The 14,279-nt window shown below is 41.1% G+C and overlaps 1 protein-coding gene across 2 annotated transcripts in view; it reads right to left on the reverse strand.

Annotated features, from left to right (window-relative positions):
- The window catches only part of KIF4A (kinesin family member 4A), a 127,095-nt gene that overhangs the window by 2,135 nt on the left and 110,681 nt on the right, over positions 1-14,279 (reverse strand). For both annotated transcript variants that reach the window (XM_013976428.2, XM_018043910.1), the window contains exons 25-29: positions 13,438-13,545; positions 12,362-12,439; positions 11,909-12,007; positions 11,197-11,379; positions 646-762 (exon numbers count right to left, since the gene is read on the reverse strand). In XM_013976428.2, coding sequence (XP_013831882.1) covers positions 646-762; positions 11,197-11,379; positions 11,909-12,007; positions 12,362-12,439; positions 13,438-13,545 — 585 coding nt within the window. The remainder of the gene's footprint in view (positions 1-645; positions 763-11,196; positions 11,380-11,908; positions 12,008-12,361; positions 12,440-13,437; positions 13,546-14,279) is intronic.

Raw genomic sequence — 14,279 nt, forward strand, 5'->3', positions numbered from 1 at the left:
GGTGGGCAGAAGGCAAGGACTGGGATCTGACCTTCCTGGTGCTGCCCATCTCCTGCGTATTTTGTTCACCTGAGTTTGCTATTCCCGGGAGCAGTGTAAGAACAGTTACAGTCAGCTTGGCTCATGAACAGTGCTTATCAGGAAGACCAAGTTCCTGTGGGTCTTTTCCTAGAGCCTTGGAATAGCTGGTTCCCATGGCAAAGGTCTAAGTAACTAATGTCTCAAGATGTCAGAAGGATTAACTTTCTTGGAAGATGCTACCTCAGCACATGGCCCTTACAACTCCAGCTAAGCCTCTGGACTAGTTTGATCCTGTGTGGCTGTATGCCTGTAAATGCTTGCTCTCTGGTTCCTTGTTCCTGCCTTAGACATTGCACAGAAATTTTATAGCCAAGGCTGGGGGTAAGGAACTGCATTATCTGGGAATCTCCTGGGAGGGGCTGTGGCTTCTGGAGGGGTGGTGTGGACAGGCTAGCAGCAAGAAAGAAGGACTGAGAAATGAAATAGCCTTTTCTGCTTCAGGGCGAAGGAGGGTGGGAAGGGCTGAGCAGGAGACTCCAGGTTTCAAGATTGAAGGTGGAAGAAAAGGGCACAGACTGCTGGGAGACCTGAAGGGATGGTGAGGGGTGACAGCACTGATCCTACCTTGTCTTGCTGACGGTTCCTACACTTTGTGGCGTCACAGCTGCAGTCTGCGCCACAGTCCAATTTTTGCTTCCTGCACCCACACTGCTTGTTCCCACACCAGCCCTTGCAGGAACACTGCAAAACAGGTTTGCAGAAAGAAACATTACTGAGTCAGAAGACTAGGTTTGAAGTACCTTCCCTTCGTTCGCAAGCCATTTTAGAAAAAGTGAAAATCTATCTTTGCAGTCCTCTCTTCTTTAGTGAAACAATGATCATCAAGAACCACCATAGGTTTTTTCTAAGAACAAGTCATGCCACATTTTTGGGATAGTTTACTTGAAAGACAGATTGGAGGGGTACCATAATAATGCAGAGCAATTGACAAAGATTTTCATGATGATTTTATGGCTAAAGCGAAGGACTGAGCTGGATGGGAGTAGAGTTAGATTTAATAACTGAGTAGAGCTGCTCAGTATCTTGAGATCTACCCAGCTGTACTTTCACCCAACTCACATTTCTAGTTTGTTTAGTGTTGGCCTTGGCTTTGTCCTCAGCAGTTTAATCATTCAACATTTTAGTAAATCACTGATGATACGAAATAAAATAATTTACATCTGTATAGCACTTTACAGTTTTCTGAGTACTTTCATATATAGAAATGCAAAATCTCATTTGAGTCTCATAGCCAGTCTACAAGGTAGGCATATTCATCAGTGGTAACAATGACATAAAGCTGGAAGGATGATTAATATGTAAGATAACAGAAACACAATTCAAATATATTTGGTAAGTCTACCATTTAGGTTCCCCCCTAAATCAGCCATATAAATATAATATGGGGGGAAATCTGGCTTAAAAGAAGTTTGTGAAGGGAATTCCCTGGCAGTCCAGTCCTTAGGAGTCTGAGACTTCACTGCTGAGGGCCTGAGGGCTTTGGTTCAATCCCTGATCAGGGAACTAAGATCCCACAAGCTGCACTCGCAACTGAGCCAAAAGCAAACAAAAACCCCAAAAACACACACATACACAAAACAAAAAAGGTAGTTTGTGCAAAAAAGGTCTAGGGACTTGAGGTGTCAGCAAGCTTCGAGTCAACAGTGTGAAATGGCTGTCAGAAAGAAAGTCAGGCAGAAACCTGGAGTTCAGAAATCACAAGAAGTGAAAAAATTTGCTTCAATATACCTGGGTCAGTCAGATCCCACTTGAAATAACATATTCTATTTTAGGGCACCATTATTTTTTTTTGGTATAAAAAGTATAGACAATAAAAAACCCCACTCATGTTCCCAATCCTCAATTTGGCTAGCTGCGGCATGTGGGATTTAGCTCCCCGACCAGGGGTGGAAGCTGTGCCCCTGGCATTGGAAGCGTGGAATCTTAACCACTGGACCACCAGGAAGTCCCCCCAACCCTTCTTTGATGAGTAAAAAACAGATACAACTGAAGCATCCTGATCCCATTCACCTCCCTCCCTCTCAGGGGCAGTCTCTTGAATTAGATGCTTATTCATGTGTGTTTTACCACAAATCTGTTGATGCATGTAGCTCCTGTTCCATTCATCTTCACTCTATGGATATGCCACAATTGATCCATACTCGTCATAGTGCCATATTTCACCTTTACTAAAAATGCTACAGTAGTAATAGCTTATATTAACGTGTGCCAGGCACTGTTACAAGTGCTTTCCACATATTAAGCCCATTTTATCAATGTTTCCTTGCACACACATTCAGGAGTTCACTGTGTGCACGTGTTTCATAAAGAGGGCATTAAACAAAAAGTGGCGGGTGACCAGCATTATAGGAAGTGATGTTATAGGAGAAATGGTGGAAGAAAATAGGATAGTTTGGCTTGGAACAAATATAGGTGGCAGAGCTCACAGAATGATGGATTAGTCAGAGAACACCTCAGTGACCACTAAAAGCCTGATTTGATGTACGAAGCCCCACTCTAACATCTCTGGTCTTATTATCCAATGATCTATTTATCCTGAGATATCAGTTTCTATATAAATTCTGACCTCAGGACCCAATTCTGCCATCTGGAATGACATGAAATCAGTTTAACCCCACTTTCACAGCACAGATGTTCAAACCTGAGTATCATTTTCACTCCCCAGTCCCACTCTGTCCAAATCCTCTCAAAGCTAAACATACCTAGTTCCCTCAATGATTCACCACATGACATGGTTTCCAAGAATTCTCAGCACCTTAGCTATATATCAATTTGTCCAAGTTCATCTTTAATTGTGACATCCAGAAGTGAGCACAACTTTCTAAATGTGCTGTGACCATTGTAAAGTAGACAGAGAAACACCTCCCTTGTTATGAACTCAACAGTTCTGGTTATGAGTCCTAAAATCACAGTAACATTATTTAGCTTGCCATCTTTGTGGATTCACACTGCATTTATAGTTAAATTCAAGCCCTCAACTCTCTTTCATATGGACAATCATCACAATTGTTCTGTAGTTGTGAAGGTAAAAGAAACCATTAAAACATCTACCCCTCCTTATTATGAGAATAATATACAGTACTCTGTAAAATCTGAAAATAAAAACCATGCTTTTTAATATTTAACAATTGCATATGGCCTTTCATTATGTGGAAATGTCAATTTACTTAATCAGTCACCTAATGTTAGATGTTAAGATTATTTTGAAAGAAATTGTTTACCATTATAAATCATGTTACATACACCAAATATCCTGATACATAAATATAATCCAAATCTTACCATGACTGACAAGGGCCGTGATTACCCCTCTGACCTGCCCCTGTATTGCACTCTTTCATTTCTCAATATCCTCCAGCCACACTGACCTTTTCAGCTGCTTCTGGATAAGCCAAGATCATTCTTACCCTGAGACCTTTGCAGTTATGGTTTCCTTTTCCTGAAATGTTTTTCTGATTTTTTTTCCCAGCTTGTTCCTTCACTTTGTTCAGATCTCAGCTTAAATATCTCCTCTTTAGAGAGGCCTCTTCCAAGCACTCTTCCAAAGTACTCTCTTCCTACCCCTTCATTCTCTAAGATTTGACTATATTTTTGTTTCATCTCTTATCATCTAAAATTATTTTGTTTTCTGGTCACTATGTGTCTCTCTCTACAAGAATGTCTTCAGTTTATCCTCAGCACCTAGAAGCAGTGCCTGATACATAGTCTGTGCTCAAAAATGATTTATAAATCTTTTTACATATCAATGACTACTTACTTAGTATTAATACCTAGGTGTATAATTACAGGACTGAAGGTAAGGAACTTTTTTAAAAATTTATTTTTAGTTGGAGGATCATTGCTTTACAATGTTGTGTCGGTTTCTGCCATACAACAGCGTCAATCAGCCATACGTTACGTTCAGTCGTATCTGATTCTCTGCGACCCCACGGACTGCAGCATGCCAGGTTTCTCTGTCCATCAGCAACTCCAGAGCTTGCTCCAACTCATGTCTATCGAGTCAGTGATGCCATCCAACCATCTCATCCTCTGTCATCCCCTTCTTCTCCTGTCTTCAATCTTTCCCAGCATCAGGATTTTTTTCAATGAGTCAGTTCTTCGTATCAGGTGGCCAAAGTACTGGAATTTCAGCTTCAACATCAGTCCTTCCAAGGAATATTCAGGACTGATTTCCTTTAAGATTGGCTGGTTTGACCTCTTTGCAGCCCAAGGGACTCTCAAGAGTCTTCTCCAACACCACAGTTCAAAAGCATCAATTCTTCGGTGCTAAGCTTTCTTTAAGGTCCAACTCTCACATCCAGACATGACTACTGGAAAAACACAGCTTTGATTAGATGAACCTTTGTCAGCAAAGTAATATCTCTGCTTTTTAATATACTGTCCAGGTTGGCTATAGCTTTTCTTCCAAGGAGCAAGCGTCTTTTAACTTCATGGCTGTAGTCACCATCTCCAATGATTTTGGAGCTCCCCAAAATAAAGTCTCTCACTCTTTCCATTGTTTCCCCATGTATTTGCCATGAAGTGATGGGACCAGAGGCCATGATCTTCGTTTTTTCAATGTTGAGTTTTAAGCCAGCTTTTTCACTTTCCTCTGTCACCCTCATCAGAAGGCTCTTTAGTTCCTCTTTGATTTCTGCTATAAGGGTGGTGTCATCTGTACATCTGAGGTTATTGATATGTCTCCCGACAATCTTGATTCCAGCTTGTGTTTTATTTAGCCTGGCATTTAGCATGATATACTCTGCATATAAGTTAAATAAGCAGGGTGACAATATATAGCATGATGTACTCTTTCTAATTTGGAATTAGTCCATTGTTCTATGTATGGTTCTAACTGTTGCTTCTTGACCAGCATATAGACTTCTCAGGAGGCAGGTTGGGTGGTCTGGTATTGCCATCTCTTGAAGAATTTTCAGCAGTTTGTTGTGATCACAATCAAAGGCTTTAGCATAGTTAATGAAGCAGAAGTAGATGTTTTTCTGGAATTCTCTTGCTTTTTCTAGGATCAAATGAATGTTGGCAATTTGATCTCTGGTTCCTCTGTCTTTTCTAAAACCAGCTTGAAAATCTGGAAGTTCTTGGTTCATATACTGTTGAAGTCTAACTTGGAGAATTTTGAGCATTACTTTGCTACCATGTGAGATGAGCACAATTGTGCAGTAGTTTGAACATTCTTTGACATTGCCCTTTTTTGGGACTGGAATGAAAAAAGACCTTTTCCAGTCCTGTGGCCACTGCTGAGTTTTCCAAATGTGCTGGCATATTGAGTGCAGCACTTTCACAGCATCATCTTTTAGGATTTGAAATAGCTCAACTGGAATTCCATCACCTCCACTAGCTTTGTTCATAGTGATGCTTTCTAAGGCCCACTTGACCTTGCACTCCAGGATGTCTGGCTCTAGGTGAGTGATCACACCATCATGGTTATCTAGATCATTAAGATCTTTTTTATATAGTTCTTCTGTGTATTCTTGCCACCTCTTCTTAATATCTTCTACTTCTGTTACATCCATACCATTTCTACCCTTTATTATGCCATCTTTTCATGAAATGTTCCCTTGGTATCTCTAATTTTCTTGAAGAGATCTCTAATCTTTCCCATTCTATTGTTTTCCTCTATTTCTTTGCAATGATCACTGAGGAAGGCTTTCTTATCTCTCCTTGCTTTTCTTTGGAACTCTGCATTCAGATGGATATCCTTCCTTTTCTCCTTTGCCTTTTGCTTTCTCTTCTTTCCTCAGCTATTTGTAAGGCCTCCTCAGACAACCATTTTGCCTTCTTGCATTTCTTTTTCTTGGGGATGGTTTTGATCACCACCTCCTATACAATGTCACGAACCTCCATCCATAGTTTTTCAGGCACTCTGTCTATCAGATCTAATCCCTTGAATACATTTGTCACTTCCACTGTATAATCATAAAGGATTTGATTTAAGTCATACTTGAATGGTCTAGTGGTTTTCCCTACTTTCTTTAAGTCTGAATTTTACAATAAAGAGTTCGTGATCTGAGCCACAGTCAGCTCCTGGTCTTGTTTTTGCTGACTATATAGAGCTTCTCCATCTTCAGCTACAAAGAATATAATCAATCTGATTTCAATACTGACCATCTGGTGATGTCCATGTGCAGAGTGGTCTCTTGTGTTGTTCTCTTGGCAAAACTCTGTTAGCCTTTGCCCTGCTTCATTTTGCGCTCCAAGGCCAAACTTGCCTGTTACTCTAGGTATCTCTTGACTTCCTACTTTTGCATTCTAGTCCCCTACAATGAAAGGGACATCTTTTTTTGGTGTTAATTCTAGAAGGTCTTGTAGGTCATCATAGAATCATTCAACTTCAGCTTCTTCAACATTAGTGGTTGGGACAGAGTTGGATTATTGTGATATTGAATGGTTTGCTTTGGAAACAGAGATCATTCTGTCGTTTTTGAGATCACAGTCAAGTACTGCATTTCAGACTCTTGTTGACTACGAGGGCTCCTCCATTCCTTCTAAGGGATTCTTGCCCACAGTAGTAGATATAATGGTCATCTGAATTACATTCTCCTATTCCCGTCCATGATTCCTAAAATGTCAGTGTTCACTCTTGCCATCTCCTGTTTGACCACTTCCAATTTCCCTTGATTCATGGACCTAACATTCCAGGTTCCTATGCAATATTATTTTTACAGCATTGGGCTTTACTTCCATCACGAGTCACATCTATGACTGGGCATTGTTTTCACTTTGGCTCAGTCTCTTCATTCTTTCTGGAGCTATTTCTCTACTCTTCTCCAGTAGCATATTGGGCACCTACTGACCTGGGGAGTTCATCTTTCAGTGTCCTATCTTTTTGCCTTTTCATACTGGTGGAGAGTTCTGACAAAATGTGGTCCACTGGAAAAGGGAATGGCAAACCAATTCGGTATTCTTCCTTGAGAACCCCATGAATAGTATGAATCAGTCATAAGTATACATATGTCCCCTCCCTTTGAACCTCCCTGCTGATAGGAATATTTTTAAGGCTTCTGATACATATTTACAAGGTGCCTTCCAGAAAGGTATGCCAAGTTACATTTTAACAACAACAGACAGAAATGCCCACCTCAGTCACCTTTGCCAATACTGGATGTAATAAAACAAAACAAAACCCAACTTCACTCCTTTGAATAAGACAGAGCAAAAGATAGCATTCTAAGACATGTCCTAGAGATACCTCACCAGAATGACATTGATCCATTGATTGCTATATGCTGGGTATGGTCCTCTGACCGTTTACACATTTATCTATCTGTCTCAAAGCCACTCTATTATCCAGGCCATGTGTCTTCATTTTATCCATAGGGTTAATGGTAGGAAAGTGGTATCTGAGGGGTTGTTATAAGGAAGAACAAGTCAACTTTTACATAGCCCAAGTTTCATTGGGATGATCTATAGGACAGCACACTTTTGCTCAACAAAGTACAACTTTCTAACAGCCACTTGGAATATAGTGGGATTCCCTGTGAGACTGTGAGCTTCCCCCAGTAGACTGCTTGTTTTCAAGCAAGCAGACGCTAGATAAACACCTGGGAGTGGTATTATAGAACAGTCATGACATACACGTTAGATGTATTCACATGAATGCCAGGTGCACTAGCTATAACTTCATCCTGTTTTCTCCCAACCGGGATCAAAATATAAGAGAGGGAGCAAGACCTTGGCACAGACATAATTTCAAATATGACGTATGTGGTATATGTGTGTACACACATCTGTGTGTACCACAACTGCTAGCAACCAACCAGCATGTCCCAACACCATAATTGGGAACCACTATAATAGAGAGTCTTTATCTAGAGTAGGAAGTAGAGATGAAAGACCTCTGGGGTTCCTTTGCGCCAGTGGTTCTCAACCCTGACCATCTGGTGATGTCCATGTGCACATAAGAAATCTCTGGGGAGTTTTTCAAAAACGCCGGGTCCCACCTCAGACTAATTAAATCAGAATATCTGGGCGTGGGGTCTCAGGCTACCTGTGTTTAAAAGCTCCCTGGGAGATTCTAATGTGTAACCAGGGTTGAAAATTATTTCTTTAGAGTCTATAGTTCTTCTAGCACTGATTTCAGTGCTATATTATATCTCAGAATGATAAAAACTGGTAAAAATTGTAACATAAAGAATACCAGGTTAGGAATTAGGAGACTTGGGCTCTAGTCTTATATTCAATACTTGGCATGCCCTTGGACAAATCACTCCCATCCCAGTTCATCTCCATTCTTTTATTACTAGAGACCAGAATACCTGCTCCTTTTCTGCCAAAGGGGACAAATGGGAATATTTGTAATAGTGGTTACAGTGCTTTAATACCAATACCTGCCTGGTATTTTATCCTTTACAAGGTGCTTTCACATATATTTCTTTTAACTTCTCAGACACCATATAATACCATATAAAGGTGGTATTATTAAAACCCACATATTAAAAACAACAACAAAACCCATATATACAACTTTAACTCAGGATATTCGTGCTGGAAGAGACCTTATATATCACTAGTATAGTCCCATCCTTTTATTACATAAATAAAGAATCTGAGGCCCAGAGAGATTACGTGACCTGCTTAAGGCCATCCAACTAAACAGTGGCAAAGTCAAGACAGAACTCATGTCTACCTGGCTTCTAAGCTATCAGTTCTTTATCCTTTGGCATCTCCCTAGTACATATAGGAAATACAGCTGAATGAGGAAACCTATTTTTTCAGCACTAGCTTTGGACAAGTCATCAGTTTGGTGCTTGCTGCAGTTTCCTGTCCAGATACCTAGTGATTCAGCTGTGTTGCAACAGTAACAATAAGGATGGCCTTCATGCAAACCATCAAGGTCTAAAGCTGACGTGTCTACAAGCAGTTTGATCAAAGAGCAGTTACAACATACTTCAAGGTCACCAAAAAGGAGAAACTCAATTGTCAACTTGCCCCCCTTAAAGCCCAATTATATTCTCAAGTTATAAAATCAGGGGGAAAGTCTAGAAAAGAATCATCTCTCAGTGTTTTAGACATAGGATATATCATTGATAACAATTATTACTTACTTGCAAAATTTTGCTATACTTTCATATTTCCTTTTTTAAGCTTATAGCAATAGTGCATATATATATATATACTTGTGTGTGTGTGTGTGTGCGATAGGCATTTCTCAAAGACAAGTATACCCATATTTGCTTCCTATTTGGAAACTCCTTCCCAGGGTTTTAGGTCCTTTACCATTTGTTTCTGTGTGTACTTCTCATCTTTGCTTTCTATTAACCTGGCTGACGTTTTCATCAACATTCAGCTCATGCATTCCACTTCAATCACTGTAGACAGCATAAATGCTTGCTGAGTAAATGAATGAAAGACATGTTCTTCCCCATTTTCTCTCAATGTCCCAACTCTGTTACACTACTACCTCTACTAACAAGACTTTGCAATATGCTATTCATTGTGCCAGAAAATGGTCTCCCAAGACTGTATTTCCTTTTCTGTTTTATAATGCAGCAATAGTCATCTCTTTCATGGCATGTCCTTAAAGTCTATCTACTTGGTTTGGCTTTATAGTCACTCTTCAAGGCCCCTCAATCCATGTCCCTGAGATGAGTAGGTTGAGGTTCTATGTGTACATGCATGCTAAGTCGCTTCAGTCATGTCTGACTCTTTGTGACCCTATGGATTATAGCCCACCAGGCTCCTTTGTCCATGGGATTCTCCAGGCAAGAATACTGGAGTGGGCTGCCATACCCTCCTCCAGAGGATCTTTTCGACCCAGGGATCGAACTCATATCTCTTATGTCTCTTGAAGGTTCTTTACCACTTGCACCACCTGGGAAGCCCCGAGGTTCTGTGATGCTTCCTAGTTCTTTGTCTTGTTTTCCCATTTAAATTATAAGCTCTCTGAGGCTAAGGATGAGCTCTTAGTTCCACCAAGAGCACATGGTGACTTTGTTGCATTCCTGATGACTTTGCAAATGACTTAATGCCACCACAATGATCTAGTTCTCATGACTTGTTTCTCTCCTGGTGTTTGTGGCTTTACAAGGCTCAGTTCCCCGGTGCGCTATCAGCTAATGAAATTGAGTAACCTTCTAGGAATCCAGCTAAGGTAATTTGTGAGCTGTTCTCTTTAAGTGGAATGTGGCTGCAGGGCACAGTTGGGGTAGTAGTGAACTGTAAGGCCTGGGAAGTTCGTGTTTCAACATAAAACATCTAGGTTTGGTAAATATGTAACATTGTCATTGTGTAAATAAATAGCCACTGCTGCTGCTAAGTCGCTTCAGTCATGTCCGACTCTGTGTGACCCCACAGATGGCAGCCCACCAGGCTCCCCTGTTCCTGGGATTCTCCAGGCAAGAACACTGGAGTGGGTTGCCATTTCCTTCTCCAATGCATGAAAGTGAAAAGTGAAAGTGAAGCTGCCCAGTCATGTCCGACTCTTAGTGACCCCACGGACTGCAGCCTACCAGGCTCCTCCATCCATGGGATTTTCCAGGCAAGAGTATTGGAGTGGGGTGCCATTGCCTTCTCCAGTAAGTAAATAGAGCATGTCTCAAAGTCAGATTGTTCCTAACTAGCCTTTGGTGTGTTTGATTTTAAAGTTGGTCTGTGGTTTTTACTGATTTGACCATGGTGTGGTAGAAATAAACTGGACTTGGAGTCAGAACATTTGATTCCAAGTCCTGACTCTCACTTGGTTTTATGTGCCTGGGCAAGGTCATTTCACTCTCCTGAGTCTCAGATCCAGCTGTAAAATACAAACAATAAATACATCACTGGATTTTTTTTTTTGGGGGTGACAATGAAAAGAGGTAACATATGAGAATAGTTCATAAACTGTAAAGTGCTATAAAAATGTGAAAGGTTATTATGATCACACTGGAACCAGTTTCAATGAGACGGTATAGAACACTACTACCTGTTCGGACTGGGTAAGAATCTGAAAACATGAAAAGAACCCCTCTGTGCACCCAGGCAGCCCTCTCAATTAGCCCTGGGTTCCATATAGAGCTTGCCCAATGAACGCCCCTCAGTGGAGCCAGTGCCTCTGAACGGGATCGAGCGGCTGGCACATTCTCACTGGCAGTGAAGACTAATGAATAGAACTCCTGAAAGAGATGAGCTGCCTCCTACCCCTTGGATGTTCTTCTTGGACACCTTAACTAATTTTGTTGGCTTCCATTCCTCATCATTCTCATCACCACCATCACCATCATTGTCCTCAGGCTCATTCACAGAATATTCCGAACAGTATTTTAGATCTTCGATGTCCATGCTTTGCTCCAGGAACTTTTCTTTAAAACGGGAAGGTTTGGGCTAAGAAAAAAAGGTTTGGAATGGTTATTTAACTAAGAACAACAACAACATGTGGATCCTATCTTCTCAGTAGCTGCTGCCAGCTATATTCTCAGAGCATAGATTTTAGACGCCCTCAAAGATACCCCACTTGGCTTTACCAATCAGAAGAAAATTCTGCTTTAGCTTTTGACCTTACAGTCTTTGAAGGGAAAGAAACTGAAGGGACAGAGGCTGAGTAATCTGAGGGAGGAGGGAGGGACTCATGATATGATAAGTATCTTTAGATGGACAGCTAAACACTGCTCTTTGTTCCTCCTCCTCAGCTGTCTTGCATAATGCCTGTACATGGCCTAAAGACAGGCTTCTAGGGAGGGAGAAACTTTATTTTCCTCAAGATTGTACTGTAGTTTTATCTGGGACTCCAAGGAAACTTGAGATGCTGGAATGTGGGAATTTTAACTCTCAACCACTTCTAAAAAAGGAGATTTTTGCACACTCACCACAAACCTTGGCTATGCGAAGATATCACAGGCACTGAGTAGTTTACCTTAGGTGGGATATATTCAAAAGAAGAGTCTGGAGACAGAAGGGTATCCTTATGAAGATGAGATTTCTGTTTGCTGGCTACTTGGAGGAGGTTCAGTTTCTATTTGAAAAGAAGAGACAAAGTGTACTTTGCAGGGAAGCTTCTGAGTGTTCATGGATAAAACAGAATCCTAATTAGCTTAATTTTAAGCCATGGTAAAGTGAGGCCGGATAATAGTAAAGTAGGTTGATGGATTCCCACTTTACAGGATCAGTATTAGATTCAGAAAGGAGCAAATTTAAATATATCTTTTATATCATCTGAAATGCACATGACCATATCACATGGAAACTAGATGAAGACCTCATAAAATAGAGCCAAGTCACTATATATGCTAGGAGTTGCTCCCAAGGGCTGGTCTCAGTTGCAACAGGGTCTTCCAGGGCTTATTACACGGGTGGGAAGCTGCAGTACCTGTTTCATGAGTTCGTTCTCTCGCAGAAGCTGCTGATTTTGCTCACACACTTCCCGCATCTTCTCAAGTTCTTCATCCTGTTTCCAGATAATGCAGTGATAGGTGGGGTTATTTTGGGTACTACATATGGGTTACCAAACAACTCAGAGATGAAAACACACTACTGCCAAGTTGCTGGCAGCAGATGGTTTTTGCACAGCAGGCATTGGCACCCAGAAAAATGCCTGATCCCCACCAATTCCTAGATGTACTGAATGCCACCTCTATTCCAACATTCCCAAGCAGCCATGACCACACTCGCAGGAAATATGGGCTCTGCCCTATACACCTTCTTCATTTTTTCCTATTTTCTAGCCTCATATCCCTTATTCACATCAGGATGCCAATAAAGAAACCCACCCAGAGAGTTAGCTGTCTCTTTGACATCTTTGGATGCTTTTGTCCATGCTTCTTAACACAGATTAAGCAGTTTATTTGCCGCACTAATGAGCCTGATTAAACTTTCTTGGCACTTAAGACAATTGGATTCATGTACATGACTTTAACAAGTTTGGTTATGTCTTCAATGAGAGGTGCCAAGGAAAACTTAGAGACTGGTGGTTCAGGAAAAAGATGCTAAGTTGGATAAAATAGTGCTCCAACATGCTCTTAAAGGGTGTGGTGTTCCCAGACTCTGGAAGAAATGCAGACCCCAAGGCATTTTATAAACAGGTCAGGTCTCAACTCATAGCAGGCACAGAAAGAGAGCTAAATGCCCCTAGGATTCTACTGGATGATTTAACTTTCTCAACTCTTTAGAGCTCACAGTTGAGAGAAAGAACGAGGAGGCCTTAAAGTCTGGTACAAAGTATATACTCTCATTTCTGTACCAAAACAGAGGTTATCCTATGTAGGGCTACATCCTAAACATCCCTAAATTGACCAAATAGGGCTAACAAAGCAACAGAGGCTACCATCATAAACTTCTTTTCAGTAGGTAATTTTTTCTGCAGGATAAACAATGGTCTAAATCAGATAGAGTTCTAAGTCAGGCCTGTGGACCCCATCTCTGGAGAGCTTTGCCTCATGTCCGTACCTGACACTTCAGGGTGTTCAGCAGCTGTTGTTCCTTTTCACTGACTGACTCTTCTAGCTGCTTCTCCGCCATTTGGCTTTGTTGCAGCTGACTGAGGAGGTACAGCACCTAGAGAAAAATACAACCCAGTGGTACCAAAGGAATAAGAGGAAAAAGGAATTTCAGTTTAGTCCAATAAAGGAAAGAAATGGTATGGACCTAACAGAAGCAGAAGATATTAAGAAGAGGTGGCAAGAATACACAGAAGAACTGTACAAAAAAGATCTTCACGACCCAGATAATCATGATGGTGTGATCACTCACCTAGAGCCAGACATCCTGGAATGTGAAGTCAAGTGGGCCTTAGAAAGCATCACTATGAACAAAGTTGGTGGAGGTGATGGAATTCCAGTTGAGGTATTTCAAATCCTGGAAGATGATGCTGTGAAACTGCTGCACTCAATATGCCAGCACATTTGGAAAACTCAGCAGTGGCCACAGGACTGGAAAAGGTCAGTTTTCACTCCAATCCCAAAGAAAGGCAATGCCAAAGAATGCTCAAACTACCACACAATTGCACTCATCTCACATGCTAGTAAAGTAATGCTCAAAATTCTCCAAGCCAGGCTTCAGTAATATGTGAATCGTGAACTTCCTGATGTTCAAGCTGGTTTTAGAAAAGGCAGAGGAACCAGAGATCAAATTGCCAACGTCCACTGGATCATCGAAAAAGCAAGAGAGTTCCAGAAAAACACCTATTTCTGCTTTATTGACTATGCCAAAGCCTTTGACTGTGTAGATCACCACAAACTGTGGAAAATTCTGAAAGAGATGGGAATACCAGATCACCTGACCTGCCTCTT

This window comes from Capra hircus (genome assembly GCF_001704415.2).
Source record: "Capra hircus breed San Clemente chromosome X unlocalized genomic scaffold, ASM170441v1, whole genome shotgun sequence".
Lineage (NCBI taxonomy): Eukaryota > Metazoa > Chordata > Mammalia > Artiodactyla > Bovidae > Capra > Capra hircus.